Source organism: Histoplasma capsulatum (assembly GCF_000150115.1).
Source record: "Histoplasma capsulatum G186AR genomic scaffold supercont2.13, whole genome shotgun sequence".
NCBI classification, from domain to species: domain Eukaryota; kingdom Fungi; phylum Ascomycota; class Eurotiomycetes; order Onygenales; family Ajellomycetaceae; genus Histoplasma; species Histoplasma capsulatum.
The window spans coordinates 64510-76964 of record NW_025544813.1 but is presented as its reverse complement, the minus strand read 5'-3'; the positions used below and the strand labels follow the sequence as shown (position 1 = coordinate 76964).

Below are 12455 nucleotides of genomic sequence, written 5' to 3'. Positions count from 1 at the left end.
GCGGATGCTATGAGCATGTGACTTCTGCTTCCCAGTACGGTCTAGCGCCCCGCAATGTCGAACATTTTTTGCCTCGGCTAATATTCCCCTGACGGAGTGGATTTATTTTTATGCGTGGATCATGTGCTAGCCTAAATTTGTGGCCCGTGAACCAATTAGGGGCTAGTATTTGTATTCCGTAGTGAAGATATATTGATCTCCACTCAACCTGGCAATTCCTGCCAGGCTCATGGAAACGGCAACTACATGTACACAAAGACAAATAGTAGGAGAGCGATAGTAATGTCGTTGTATAAATTTTTTCAAGAAAAATAACATAAATATTATATAAATAAATCAATTGGAAGTCAATTGGAAATTGTGTCAATCAATTTCTAATCAAGTAATCAGTCGACTTGAACGTGGCTAGAAACAAAACAGATGAATACCAATTCAATATGGGGAGAGCTTCCGGCTAAGTTCGCTTATAGGGAATGAGCTGCAACGTTATCAAGAATCATGGTATATAGCATAACGGAGGCAACGCCTTTCAGGGCTCACCAACTCCGGCCAGTAATACCCACCAAACAGAATAGAGGGCAAAGATCGCTGAAATCATATAGAAAAAATCCCGAAATACTCCACGGCGACTATGTAATAAGCGAAAATTAGAGGTATCATAGCGTAACCAAAATCGTAAATCATAGAAATCAAGCCAGTGCTCCCATCGGATCCCAGAGCGGGAGCGTCAATGGCGCCTGCTTCAACACGTCTCTCACTCCCTGACTCACAAACCGCGGATCAACGACAACCTGATACACAAACTCGTCCATCCATTTATCCGTCATAACGAACCAGCCTTTGTCACCCTTGGCGTCACCCCATGAATTCTCTACACGCCAGCGCAGGGGCTTACCGTCGTCTCCAATGTGTACGGCTGTCAGGACCATGGCATGCGTCATGGATGATTCTCCCGTTTGTAGCCTCTCGGCCTTACTCATGCCTAAGTTGACGTTGAAGCCCAGAGAGTAGTCGTACAGTGCAGTGTCCATGATGCCCGATGCTGAGTTGGAGTATTTCCCAACGTCGCTGCCGAAGAAGACAGGGATTCCGGCTTTGAGCATTGCGATGGCGCCAGCCTTTATAGTCTGCAGATGATGTATGTTATAAGAGGTGAAATGCACACTTCGTAAATCAAGGGAAAGAGAAAACGCTTACATTCATATCAACATTGACATAGGTTACCGGCTGGCCGCCGACAACATTCCCCAACCGATCGACAGTCAACAGTCGCTCATAGGAGTTCCTTGGGTCATTGACCAGGCTAAATAGCTCGTTCACGTCCGTCCCTTTACACGCCCTAAGACCTTCACGACTTGAAAGGCTCGATGCAAATTCCAAGGGGGTCATGGATAGTTTGCAGAACTTGCCATTCGCGTCATAATATTCCCAGGTAAATTTCTCCTCGGGGGATGGCGGCGGTCCAAGTAAAATGGTCAGGATTGAATGAATTTCCTGCAGAAACTTTTTCTTCGTATCACCAATGGATGCCCTGACAGAAGGATCAAAACTAGTTGCCATTTTGCGCAGGACAAGCGCATCCTCACGCAGTTTTGTGGTGACAAGTTTGCCCAAGAACGAACTACTCTTGGCATTATAGGTATCAGGGTATAATTCCTTCGGAACCTGCATATTTACTACGTTAATTCTCCTAGTTTATGATCTAAAGTTTTGGTTAAACATGGAACTCACCAATCCATATTTCCCAACCAAATTCGTGACCATATCCCACTGACCGCCATCCGACATGGGGCTTGACATTAGACGCTGCACCAACCTGCCATCCAACGCCTCACTAGCCGTGTCAATGGCATTCTCCAAGAACCAATTGGCCTTCTCCATCTTATCCCAGAAAAATGGATACGCCTGACTCAGCTCGAAGCTTTTCACATTATACAGCTTCATCAAAGCCACGCGGAACACGTTGGTGGATGCGAACAGCCAGCAACGGCCGGAGGAGTGCTGATTGGTGATTGGAGCGCCTTCAAGCGGGATCCTGATATTGAAGACCTGAGTATCGGCTATTTCTGCAGCGTGGTTAGCTATAATGGTTGTGGGGGAGTGCGATGATAGAGCGGATAAGGCGAGCCGGTTCTAGTGAAGTATGAATATTAGGGGGATATCCGTAAAGGCCAATGCAGCATGCCGAGTATCGATTACCTTGGGATCGGCCAGCAACTCCTTTTCCCAATGTTTCGTCTCTGATATAGACAAAGTGGTATTTCTTTTCGATGAGGAGTAGGTTGGGGCTATAAGCATACGGAGCACGGTCAGTTGTCGACATGGAACTAAGAAAAGACTCTAAGCGAGATATTCTATACTCACGATCCTCATCAACACAGACATAAGTTTCCAACGCTTCTTGCATCTTCCCCGCCACGCTCAATTTGGACATGCACTGTGCAATCTCCCCTTTTTCCCGCCCAACAGCCGACGCAGCGACCTGCTTGGACTGGCCGGCACCCATATCATAGAACAAATAATGGATTTGGCGGCGGATCTGTGCACAGTTATGCAAGTGGAGTATGATGTCTGGAGTGGGCAAATGAGACAGGGTGGCTCCAATCGCAAGGTGATTGTTACGACGTTGGTGTTGTCGAGATGTCAAGATGTCCAGCGTGCTGGGACTCGGTGTGCAGGTTATGCTGACGTAACTTAAGGTCATCTAGGATTCTAATACTAGGGCAAAAGAGCTCAATCACCACCCGAGGCATGCTGGTAGTACACGAGACGAACCAATGCAATCCCTCCAACACCTAACTAACTAGCTTCACTGGATAGAAGGAGCACTCCTGAACATACAACGTGCTTCGTCTACACTAGCATATGAAAGAAAAAGAAAACATGGAAGATAATGAGGTGGAGAAGCTCTAGTACGTGAGTGAAGGATGTCCAAAAATGAGCCAAACAAAAGGAAGGGAACCAAATCCGAACGAAATGGCGTGGTGGTATAGGGGGGGGGAAATGGGAAGCTGTCACATGGAAGAAGAAAGTTTCACAAATGAATCTATCTACAATGAAATACGCCATCTCGGAAGGCGGGACAAACACGATGGCAGCGATAAGAATGGTAATATGAAATTCTCCCCCATCTCTGCAACAACCACAACAAGCCTCAGAGGAAAAGGGTAGCAGTCACCGCACTTTCTTTTTTTCCACCTTAAATAGATTCGTCTCTTCAGTTGCGCCGACGAAACACAAAAACACCAACTGGTGCACCGAAGTCTAATCGCGACTTATAAGCGAACACCCCAACCCTATTCAAAGGTGGTCAAACCGGCCACAACGAATCTTGATTCACTTCATCGCCGATCGAAGAACCAACTGGTGCGCTTCCCTCCCCCCGAACCTGAACCGGAGCTGGAAGCGTCCTGCAACTGCAGCCCAGAAAGGGTGGGGTTCACGAGCCCGCCGCTTGAGTCAGCTACACCTCCACCACCGCCACGGAGAGGCTTAGCTATACGTGAGCCGCCAAAGCTGAACGTTCCTGTCTCTGAGGATGGGAGGCCACGTGTTGACCCTGCTTTTGCGGCTTCCAGACGTTCCTTGAGGCCGGTGAGTTGTGCTTCGAACCTGTATATGAAAAGTTAAAAGTTAGACATATATATGTTGCTTGACATGGAAATGGGAGATGAAAGAGATCGTACCGATGATTGGCTGCAGTAAGCTTCTCCTGACTATCCTGCAAAAGACCCTCAAGACTCTCAATGCGCTCATTGCGCGCAATGAGCTTCCGTTCCGCAATAGCCACCTCGCGCTTCAAACTCCCATTCTGCTCTACCAGCTGTCGCTGCACGTGCGTCAGCTGCTCCAGATTCCGCTCCAGGAACGCCATCTTTTTCTGCTGTGCTCTGTTATTTGAAGACTGAAGCACGTTCTTGTACTGCTCGCGAGTCTCGTCGAGGGAGATCTCCAGCTCCACCACTCGCTCGCACCGGTTCTGAAGGTCACGCATCAACGATTTCTTCATGATGTCAAAATCTGCGATCTGCTGCTGGAGCGTTTTGCTGTTAACTGCGGGTCCGCCGCTGCCATTGGCGCCGGGAGCGCCATTGATGGGCCCCCCACGGGACTGTACCTCAGCAAGAGATTGTCGTAACCGCTCCAACTCCTTGTCCCGTCGTGTTAATTCGCTTCGAAGCTCTTCGACCATTTTGGACTCATGCTCTGCTCGGTCCTCATACGCCTGACTCAGACGAGTCTTGATCTCTTCCACGTCTTCTTTGCTCAGCCCGTTCTCGAGCACCTCCTCATATCGCCTTTGAAGACCTGCGATACGATCCTCAAGCTCCACCCGTTTGTTGTCCGGTAATTCTTGGTAGGCGCTTCGGTTATTCACTGTCAACTCCGCCTGGTGAACGAATCCTTGAGCCTCAATAAGACTCGCCCTAAACTCAGCCAGGTCGTCGGCTGCAATCGGATCCCCGGCAGCGTTGGATGCCTGCAGCGCTTCCACCCGGTTTACAAGATTCTGGATCTTGCGCTCATTGTCAGAGAACACGTTCATTCCCAGATCGAACCCAGCCATCATTTTCGCCATGCGCTCGGCCTTTTTCTTATCCTTTTCATCCAAAGCAGCGCTGGTTTCCCTGGCGCTCATTCTAACATCGAGAAGTTGTTGTTTCAGTTCGTCGAGTTCTGCTGTGAGTTCAGCGTTGGCCTCCTTCAGCGTGTCCATGGTAATTGACGCCTCCTTGCTTTCATATGAGACCTTCTCCAGCTGCATCCGCAGTTCGTTGACCTCGGCATTAAGTTTCTCATTGTCTTTACCCGTCCGGATCGTATTTTCCTTAAGGAATTTTAACTCCTCCTTCTTCTCTATAAGATCTTTTTCAGTGTTGGCAATATGCGTCTCCTTCTCTGCAATTTGATCCTGCAGTTCATTCTCCCGTCGTAAGAATTCTTCCCGCTCGTCTTTCTCAAGCAGGATGCTAGGCGTGCTGGAGCGTTCGCCAATCCTTGAATCAGGCCTGCTGGGCGTCTCTGATCTTGAGACATCCATTTGTAGGCGAGACGGCGTCCCCGGCCGAGGAGTCCCCCGCAGTTCGGCCCTCATGTTGCTAAGCCCATCAGAGGATCTAGCAGGAGTCCACCGTTCCCTCGGTACTGTCTCCCCAGTCCGCCAGATGTGTACCTCCGACTCAAGCGCATTAATATAAGTTTCAAAAGTGACAACCTGGGCCTGGGCTTTTTTAAGCAGCATTTTAAGCTCTGTGGGACTTAACTCCGCGTTAATCTTTGCCTTGTTCTTAATTGCTTTGGCCCGTACTCCGAAACGGAGCGTGCTTATCGTTTCAGCATCGTTGTAGCTGCTTGGGGAACAGTTGATAATCAAAGTCGTCCGCGAGTTACCACCCAAACTCTCCTGCAGGATCCGCGTAAGCTTCGAGTCGCGGTAAGGGATATGTGTCGATTTGCCATCCGTCAGTGAATTGATGACCATCCCTAGCGCGCTCAAACTTTTGTTGATCTTCTTGGCTTCCTCCAGCGTCTGGCCGCTGGCGCCTGTTTTACCAACCTTTTCACTACCTGCAAGATCGACGAGGAATAGCTGGCCGCTCTTCGCAGAGCCCGTTTCCACGTTCTTCTGCGTGATAGTGATGACGAAAATCGAATGGGACCGCGAAGACTCCTGGTTCATATTGGTTGCAGCTACGGCCCTTGCCGCATCACCCCTGCGCATGACTTCGTAGACCTCCTGCACGCTAGAGACGTAAATTTCCAACAGGCCTTTGACGTAAACACCACGCGACTTCTCTTCGTGGATGGGGAGGTTGTCGTTATGTGGCACCAGCAGATCCCTAATGCGCTCCATATAGATTTCCATATAGCTTACGCGAACGGTATACTCGATGTTTCCCGGGCTAGCAAGGATGCTCGCAAACATCTGTTCCACGATACGCGGGATAATGCCCTTGCCTACTTCATCGTCGATATCCGAACCCATCATCGTGTAGGATTTTCCGGCACCAGTTTGTCCATAGGCGAAGACGGTTCCATTATAGCCATTCAAGATGTCGTCGACGGTGGAGCGGATGGAGAAATCAAAGACGTCCTGTTGTTTGGAGTCCATTCCAAAAACACGGTCGAACGTGAAGGCCCCCGCGGCCTCTTTTGACTATTGTTCCAAAAGTCGGACCTTTTAATTTGTGCCTGAGGACAAGGAACAACAAGGGTGGAAAGGAAAGAATAAAGAAGCAAAAGTCTCAAGCTTACATTGATTTTGCATGTGTCGTCACTTTCGAACTCAACAATGGGCTCCCCTCCACTGGCAAGTTCGACTTTGTTCTGGGGCCGGAATCTGGCAACAACTGTATTGATGTATGAGCATGATCACTGTATATGTTGAGGGAATAAAGCGAAAAGAAAACTGTAATAACTATAATATCAACAATATCAACAATAGTGTTGATGTCATACCCTTGATGGTGTTGGTGCTGCCCGACCCGCTCGAACTGTGTGTGCGAATGTCAGCAACCAGAAAGAGTAATTGACATTGGCAGATATATGACAATGAGATTCCGTGTAAGGGGCGGGCATATTGGAGAAACTGTTTGTGATTTACATACGCCATGGTTGCTCAACTACAGGCACTGAACCGTCACCGTTCGCCGTTCTTTCACACCGGTAGGACGAAAGCAAAAACGAAAGCACTGAGCCCACGAAGGGCAGGGTGCAAGCGTATCCCCCCAAACTAAGCTATTAAGCGATGGTCTCAGTGGAGGACAAGAAGTGGTGGTGGTGTTGGAGGAGAGGACCGAGGTGACTGACAGGGAGAGTGTCTAATGAGTCAGGGCTCGAGTTGGGTTGGCTCTTGACGCGTTAAACCCGTGTCGTGAAAGAGCAGAGAACAGGCACAGTGGAGAGGCGTGGGAAGTGCCCCGCGGCATGGATAGCGATTGAGAGGTATGTACTCCGTAGATTGGGCGAGGCGGTCGTACGCTGCGTAAAGTTAATGTGCTAACTAAAGGATGTTTTTGCCAGGCTATGAATAAGGCTACATATGGCTTGGCGCGGATGCATCACCGTCTTCTCCAGACATCACAATCTGAAACACCTCAGGGGATGCAATTTAATATTGTGGTAGTTATTTAGATTATCGGATGGATGTCCACATGTTTCGTGTCGAAGACTGCGCAACAAATCGTCCGCGACCAAACAGACTCTTCTAGACATTTTGCTCCTCCATTGTACTGGGCGGCCTGGGTACCACTGATGATAACGACAACGCAATATTTTCTTACTATTAAACTATTCCCCTTTCCCTTACGAGCTTGGATTTTCAAATGTTTCGACACTCACAAACCCCACTCCTGCGATTCATTGTTGTTATTGTTATTGTCATTGTTGATGTTAAAAAAAAAAAACGACATGTAAACAAACTTTACCTGGTTGCCCTAAACTCTAAAAAACCATATTGCTTTGTTTTTAATACGCGGTGGAACATACCCAAGCCATGGGATGGCGCTTTTTGCAAGCTTGTTATTATGGTGATTGTAGACCATATAACATAAATGATTGGCGATATACAAGTACCTTATCGCGAACTTGATCACATTGTCTCTAAGGTACCATCCAGTGAGTGGGAGTAAAGTATCAAGCGGCCAGAGTTTGTATGTCTGTAAGCCTATGGCGAAGTATATTTATCAATTCAATTACAATTCAACTATTTCCCGCTGTTCAGTATTTATATAGGGCAAGAAACAAGGAAAATATAGACTGATTAGAGAAGAGCTAGGCTATGAGTTAGAAAAAAAGTGGACAAGAGGAAGAAAAGATACCGATGATTATATATGTGGAAGAAGAAGCAGCAGCGCCAGAACCCCATGCTGAGAAAATATGGAAGCCTCGAGTTCAGGAGGCAAAGAGAAACAGGAAAAATTAAAAAATGCAGCAGAAGAAGAAAAAGTCAGACAAAACGGCAATCGGTTCGATAACAAGGTATCAATCAAACATCATCTCCATTGCCATGTGTATTTTATGACAAGGGGGAGAAAAGAGGAGAAGGGATAATGCGGCAGTGATGGAAGTGCCAACGAGAGGGGAGGTAGACACAAGAACTGCCAAGGTGCGGTGGTAAAATATTGCTAAAAAAATCATCCGCAGGTCATAATCAAGTTGCAATGCTACGGTCCATCGATCCAAGTGTGCTGGCGGAAGCGTCCAGTCGATGGGCTTCGGATATTAATCTTCCCAGCTCTTCTCTACTGTTTCCCGTACTCGTTTCGTATATTCGCGGCGGTTGTCCTTGTAGAGATTAGACGCTTCCACATTGGCTGGTGACGATGTATTGGGGTCGTTAAGTAAACTGGATTGAACAGAATCTTATTAGAATTGATTTCTCTCGGCAGGAGGTAGCATTGAACTAGGAAATATTATCAGCAAACAATACCTTTGGATACTTGTTAAGATAGCAGCAACGTCATATGTTGGACTCCAGCGGTTCTGCAATATATCCAAACACAGCTCCCCGGTGCCGTAAACGTTTGGATGGAACATCTGGCTGACGAATTTCACACCAGGGGGCTTGTTTGGGTATTGTTCTTCAAAGTGCATGACGAGGCGGAATGTGCCATCTTCAAAGGGAGTGTCCGCCGGACCGATAATGACGGCATTCCAAGTCATGACATTATCTGCGATAGGAGAGGCGGAGACACCAGCCGGGGGGTCTGTTTGCATACGCTATCCAGAGAGACGTGAGTTAGTTGGGAAAATCCATGTTAGCTAACATAAATGGAAGATAGTACCTTGAAATCCCGCATCAAGCGGCGGCGAGCAGCGGTGGACATGGCGAGGGTACAGAATCAAAAGGGTTTGATATACCCAGGAAGTTTGTAGGTTGCAAATGGATAGAAACGGTGTTCAGAAGCGGTGGAAGGAAGTGGAAGGAATCGGAAGGAGGATTGATCGGGTTGAGGAGAATTGACGAATGGGACCACAGCAACAACAATGTAGCGAGTAGTCAGGTAGAGGAATCAGGGATCGAAGTGAAGGGTTGAGGTTTGTTTAAGTTGCACCAAAGATGAGTTACGGTATACACTCAAAAGGACGGTTATCAGCTGGGGATGGATGGATAAAAGGCACAGCAACATGGTGGATGATGACAATTAACGACAGCAGTGGAGAGAAGGTGATTACCTAAGCACTGGGATGGCCTCGCGTGACAGTTAACTAGTTTCCAAACTAACTCAATTAAGTTAGTCTGCTAACTAAGTCACTGAAGCTTCTCTGTTTATATAAGCCGATCTTGGTTGCCCCGCGATCACATGCGCCTTCAGAGCTCCATCACAGAACCAACAAAATAACAACTTAAATTGAAAATCTCGTCTCAAAAGCCAACTTCAGGCGAAAGCTTGGTGTTCTGAGCAGGTTGACCCGTTGCTATTTTAGAGCTATATTTTGCCCAGCATTCCCTCCTTGTATATAATTCCCCGCAGCGTCTTTGTTGCTTATATACTCGCCCTCTACCCCACGACGACCAGCTGTTGGATTCCGAGTTTCTCAAAACTAGGTCGAGTCAATTATGCTGGAATATTAGCCTTCTGAGGACAATGAGCTGGCGAAGCTCAGGGAAATCCTTACTCTATCTATTACCAGCCCGGTATCCACAATTCCGGCTACATTGCTAATCACCACCGTCGGACCTGCCTCCTTCAAGACGCATTGTTATAGAAACCGAATTCGGGTGAGGTATCCCTCACGGCAGCTATGGGAAAACCTCCAGCTGTGATCATTATTGCGAGGTTAGTTGGTGCCGATTTGTAGTTTACTTACTCTCCGTTCTCTTTTTGCTACCCAACTATTGCTGTGAGGGGGCATTTTTGCTGATTGAGCCTCAGGCACGGTGCTCGGTTGGATGCGGTGGACAAACAGTGGCATTTAACATCGCCCACACCTTACGATCCTCCTCTTACATACGGTGGTTGGAATCAAGCCCGTGCACTCGGTATTCGGATAAGGGACCTTCTTCGAGCTAGAGAAAAGGCGGTGGGGCTGGGCACGAATGGCGGCGAGGAGAGCCAATTGAGTAGAAAGCAAAGAATAATTATCCACACTTCACCCTTCCTCCGCTGTGTGCAAACCGCTATCGGAGTTAGCGCGGGTATGAGGCTTAGCAAGCATTCTCCTCTTGACTGCAGTCAATCTTCACAAAACAAACATCGTCGATTGCATTCAGGCTCCCCCGCCTCTCGAGGCAGCGATTCCAACCCGCTTTCGGCTATCCCAGAACCGAGCATTAGCCTTGCTCTCTCCAAGCCAACTCCCGAGTCGCCTAGCACACCTGTCCCGAAATACAAACTTCGACTTGACGCATTTCTTGGGGAATGGCTCACGCCAGACTACTTCGAGCATATTTCACCTCCCCCGGGTTCTGTGATGATGATTGCCTGTGCGAAAGCGGAACTTTTGCGTCGCGGTGAACCAATCGAAGCTGGTCTTGAGGCTGACGGGAAATCAATGTTTGGCCACTTTCCGGGAGGTTGGATTAACTCGTTTGCCAGCGGCGCGGCAAAGCATCAAGAAGCCGAATCCGGTAATGGAAGTGAAAAGAATAGTGGAGCTTTCAAGCATGTGGCGCCCAAGACTTATGAGCTTGCGCACAGGAATCGCTCTGGCAGCTTTGATACGGGCGCAAATGGTGGTATGAAGCCAGCAGGAGCTGGAATTTCGAAAATCGCAGCAGATATCCCAGCAGGCTATCCGGGATACGTACCTCCCATCCCAACTTATGCTATTTCGCCATCGGATCCAATTCCTACGGGCTACGTATCCCATGCTCGTGACGCCTGCATTGACATTGATTCCCAATGGGATAGCATGCGCGATCCTCAAAATTGGGGCAATGGGGGGGAATATGGTGAAGAATGGAGCGCGATGCACCAGCGATTCCGCAATGGACTCCAACATATGATAGACTGGTATAGATCTGAAGGTCCGGGAACAGCTGATCCCTCAAATGCGATTTCAAAGGAAGGGGATGCTATGGAGACTGTTTTAATTTTAATATCTCACGGAGCTGGTTGCAATGCGCTGATTGGTGCATTAACGGGTCAACCAGTTCTGCTTGATGTCGCCATGACTTCGTTGACTATGGCAGTCAGGAAACCTGAAACTGCAGAGCATTCTGGGCAGGAAACCGCAATTGTAGCGACTTCCAAACAAGACTCTCCGCCCAAGGAGTTAGCAGACGAGTATGAGATGAAATTCGTTTCGTCGACGGAGCATCTCCGAACGACCGCCAATTCCTCCCATGCGCCACAGGCGTCCTCGCCGCGGGGCTTCCCAGCCTCCAGCTCCGCGTACCACCGCAGGTTCGTGTCTACTTCGGGCTCCACCAACCCTCAGGAAAATTTCACTATCGAGGATTCTGTGACTCGAAAACAAGGCAATTCAGAGGCAACATCCCCGCCGTACTTTCGCAGCAGTTCTGCAAGCAAATCGCCATCCTCCGGCCTTTGGGGCGCCGGGTCAAGTATTTCAGCCGATCGAACTGAATCAGTAGACGATCTGGTTCCCAATTTCGAGGATCCAAAACCAATATCTGCTTCGAGAGAAACGGCAAGTCCGCGGCCACAGGTCTCATCGAGATTGTTATCCCAGCATGGTCTATGGGGTAGCGTCTCGGCCCCTGAACGTGAGCTGCCGATGAAACGCCGATGGACGATGAGCGAGCGGAATATATGAGAATAGAATAGATTATTGGTGTTTACTTATCCTTCTTCATTCTAATGGTTTTCTTTTTGGCACCACTCCTCTTTTCACTTAATTTTTCCTCTTGAGGTTATATTTCGGGACCTGCTCGATCTCGGGTAACTCTTGCTATTTGTTTTGTTTTTTTGTTGCATCTTCTGCGCTATATGTGTGGAGTAGGACAGTACCAAAGTCGGGTTTTCTTACTCGTTCATCTCAATGACGGGTCTTCTTTTCCATTCCCCAGGTTTTGCATTTTCCGACGGGCGTAATTACCCCAAGCTATTGTGCATTTTTCGGTTCTATAAAAGATATGCTTTTCTTTTGACTGGCGGGAGTTTAATTGGAACTCATTTGCTGATTACTCGGTTCGGGATATATCTTTATTTATTAATCCCATGAATAATGAATGAAATGATATGATCGTGTACCTGCACTGCTGCATAGCCATAACGTATGATTATGCAGTAGCTATGTCAATTGAAATCTTGCGATCAAGGCTCATCCCGCTTGTATAACACAGTAATCACCGATTGGGTGAAAATGTCTCAACGTGGGGATGGCTCTATCTACTCTGGAATGAGATTATTATGAATGAATGTACCAGCAAAATCAAGGTATCAATCTCGGAGCTAACAGTCGCAGCGGAAGCAATAATAGTAGCGATTCTCAAAGAAAGATACAACAAATCCATGTGTGTGACATTGAGAAACCAACACTGTTGG

The 12455-nt window shown here is 48.0% G+C and overlaps 4 protein-coding genes across 4 annotated transcripts; 1 reads left to right on the top strand and 3 right to left on the bottom strand.

The window, feature by feature from the left end:
* Positions 1 to 644: 644 nt before the first annotated feature.
* Positions 645 to 2927, bottom strand: HCBG_07981 (aminopeptidase; the record flags this gene model as incomplete). Its single annotated transcript, XM_045435030.1, has 5 exons — positions 645 to 1127; positions 1198 to 1665; positions 1732 to 2133; positions 2200 to 2288; positions 2365 to 2927. The coding sequence occupies 5 exons, from the start codon at positions 2702 to 2704 to the stop codon at positions 690 to 692; spliced, it is 1737 nt and encodes a 578-aa protein (XP_045284336.1).
* A 414-nt stretch (positions 2928 to 3341) lies between these two features.
* HCBG_07980 (kinesin heavy chain) lies at positions 3342 to 6613 on the bottom strand (the record flags this gene model as incomplete). Its single annotated transcript, XM_045435029.1, has 5 exons — positions 3342 to 3612; positions 3687 to 6157; positions 6256 to 6350; positions 6460 to 6494; positions 6609 to 6613. 5 exons carry the CDS (start codon positions 6611 to 6613, stop codon positions 3342 to 3344), a joined length of 2877 nt encoding a protein of 958 aa, XP_045284335.1.
* Positions 6614 to 8223: 1610 nt separating this feature from the next.
* HCBG_07979 (ubiquitin-conjugating enzyme) lies at positions 8224 to 8828 on the bottom strand (the record flags this gene model as incomplete). The annotated part of the gene is made up of 3 exons (XM_045435028.1): positions 8224 to 8347; positions 8432 to 8721; positions 8787 to 8828. 3 exons carry the CDS (start codon positions 8826 to 8828, stop codon positions 8224 to 8226), a joined length of 456 nt encoding a protein of 151 aa, XP_045284334.1.
* A 919-nt stretch (positions 8829 to 9747) lies between these two features.
* Positions 9748 to 12056, top strand: HCBG_07978 (phosphoglycerate mutase; the record flags this gene model as incomplete). The annotated part of the gene is made up of 2 exons (XM_045435027.1): positions 9748 to 9782; positions 9879 to 12056. The coding sequence occupies 2 exons, from the start codon at positions 9748 to 9750 to the stop codon at positions 11722 to 11724; spliced, it is 1881 nt and encodes a 626-aa protein (XP_045284333.1).
* Positions 12057 to 12455: the final 399 nt, after the last annotated feature.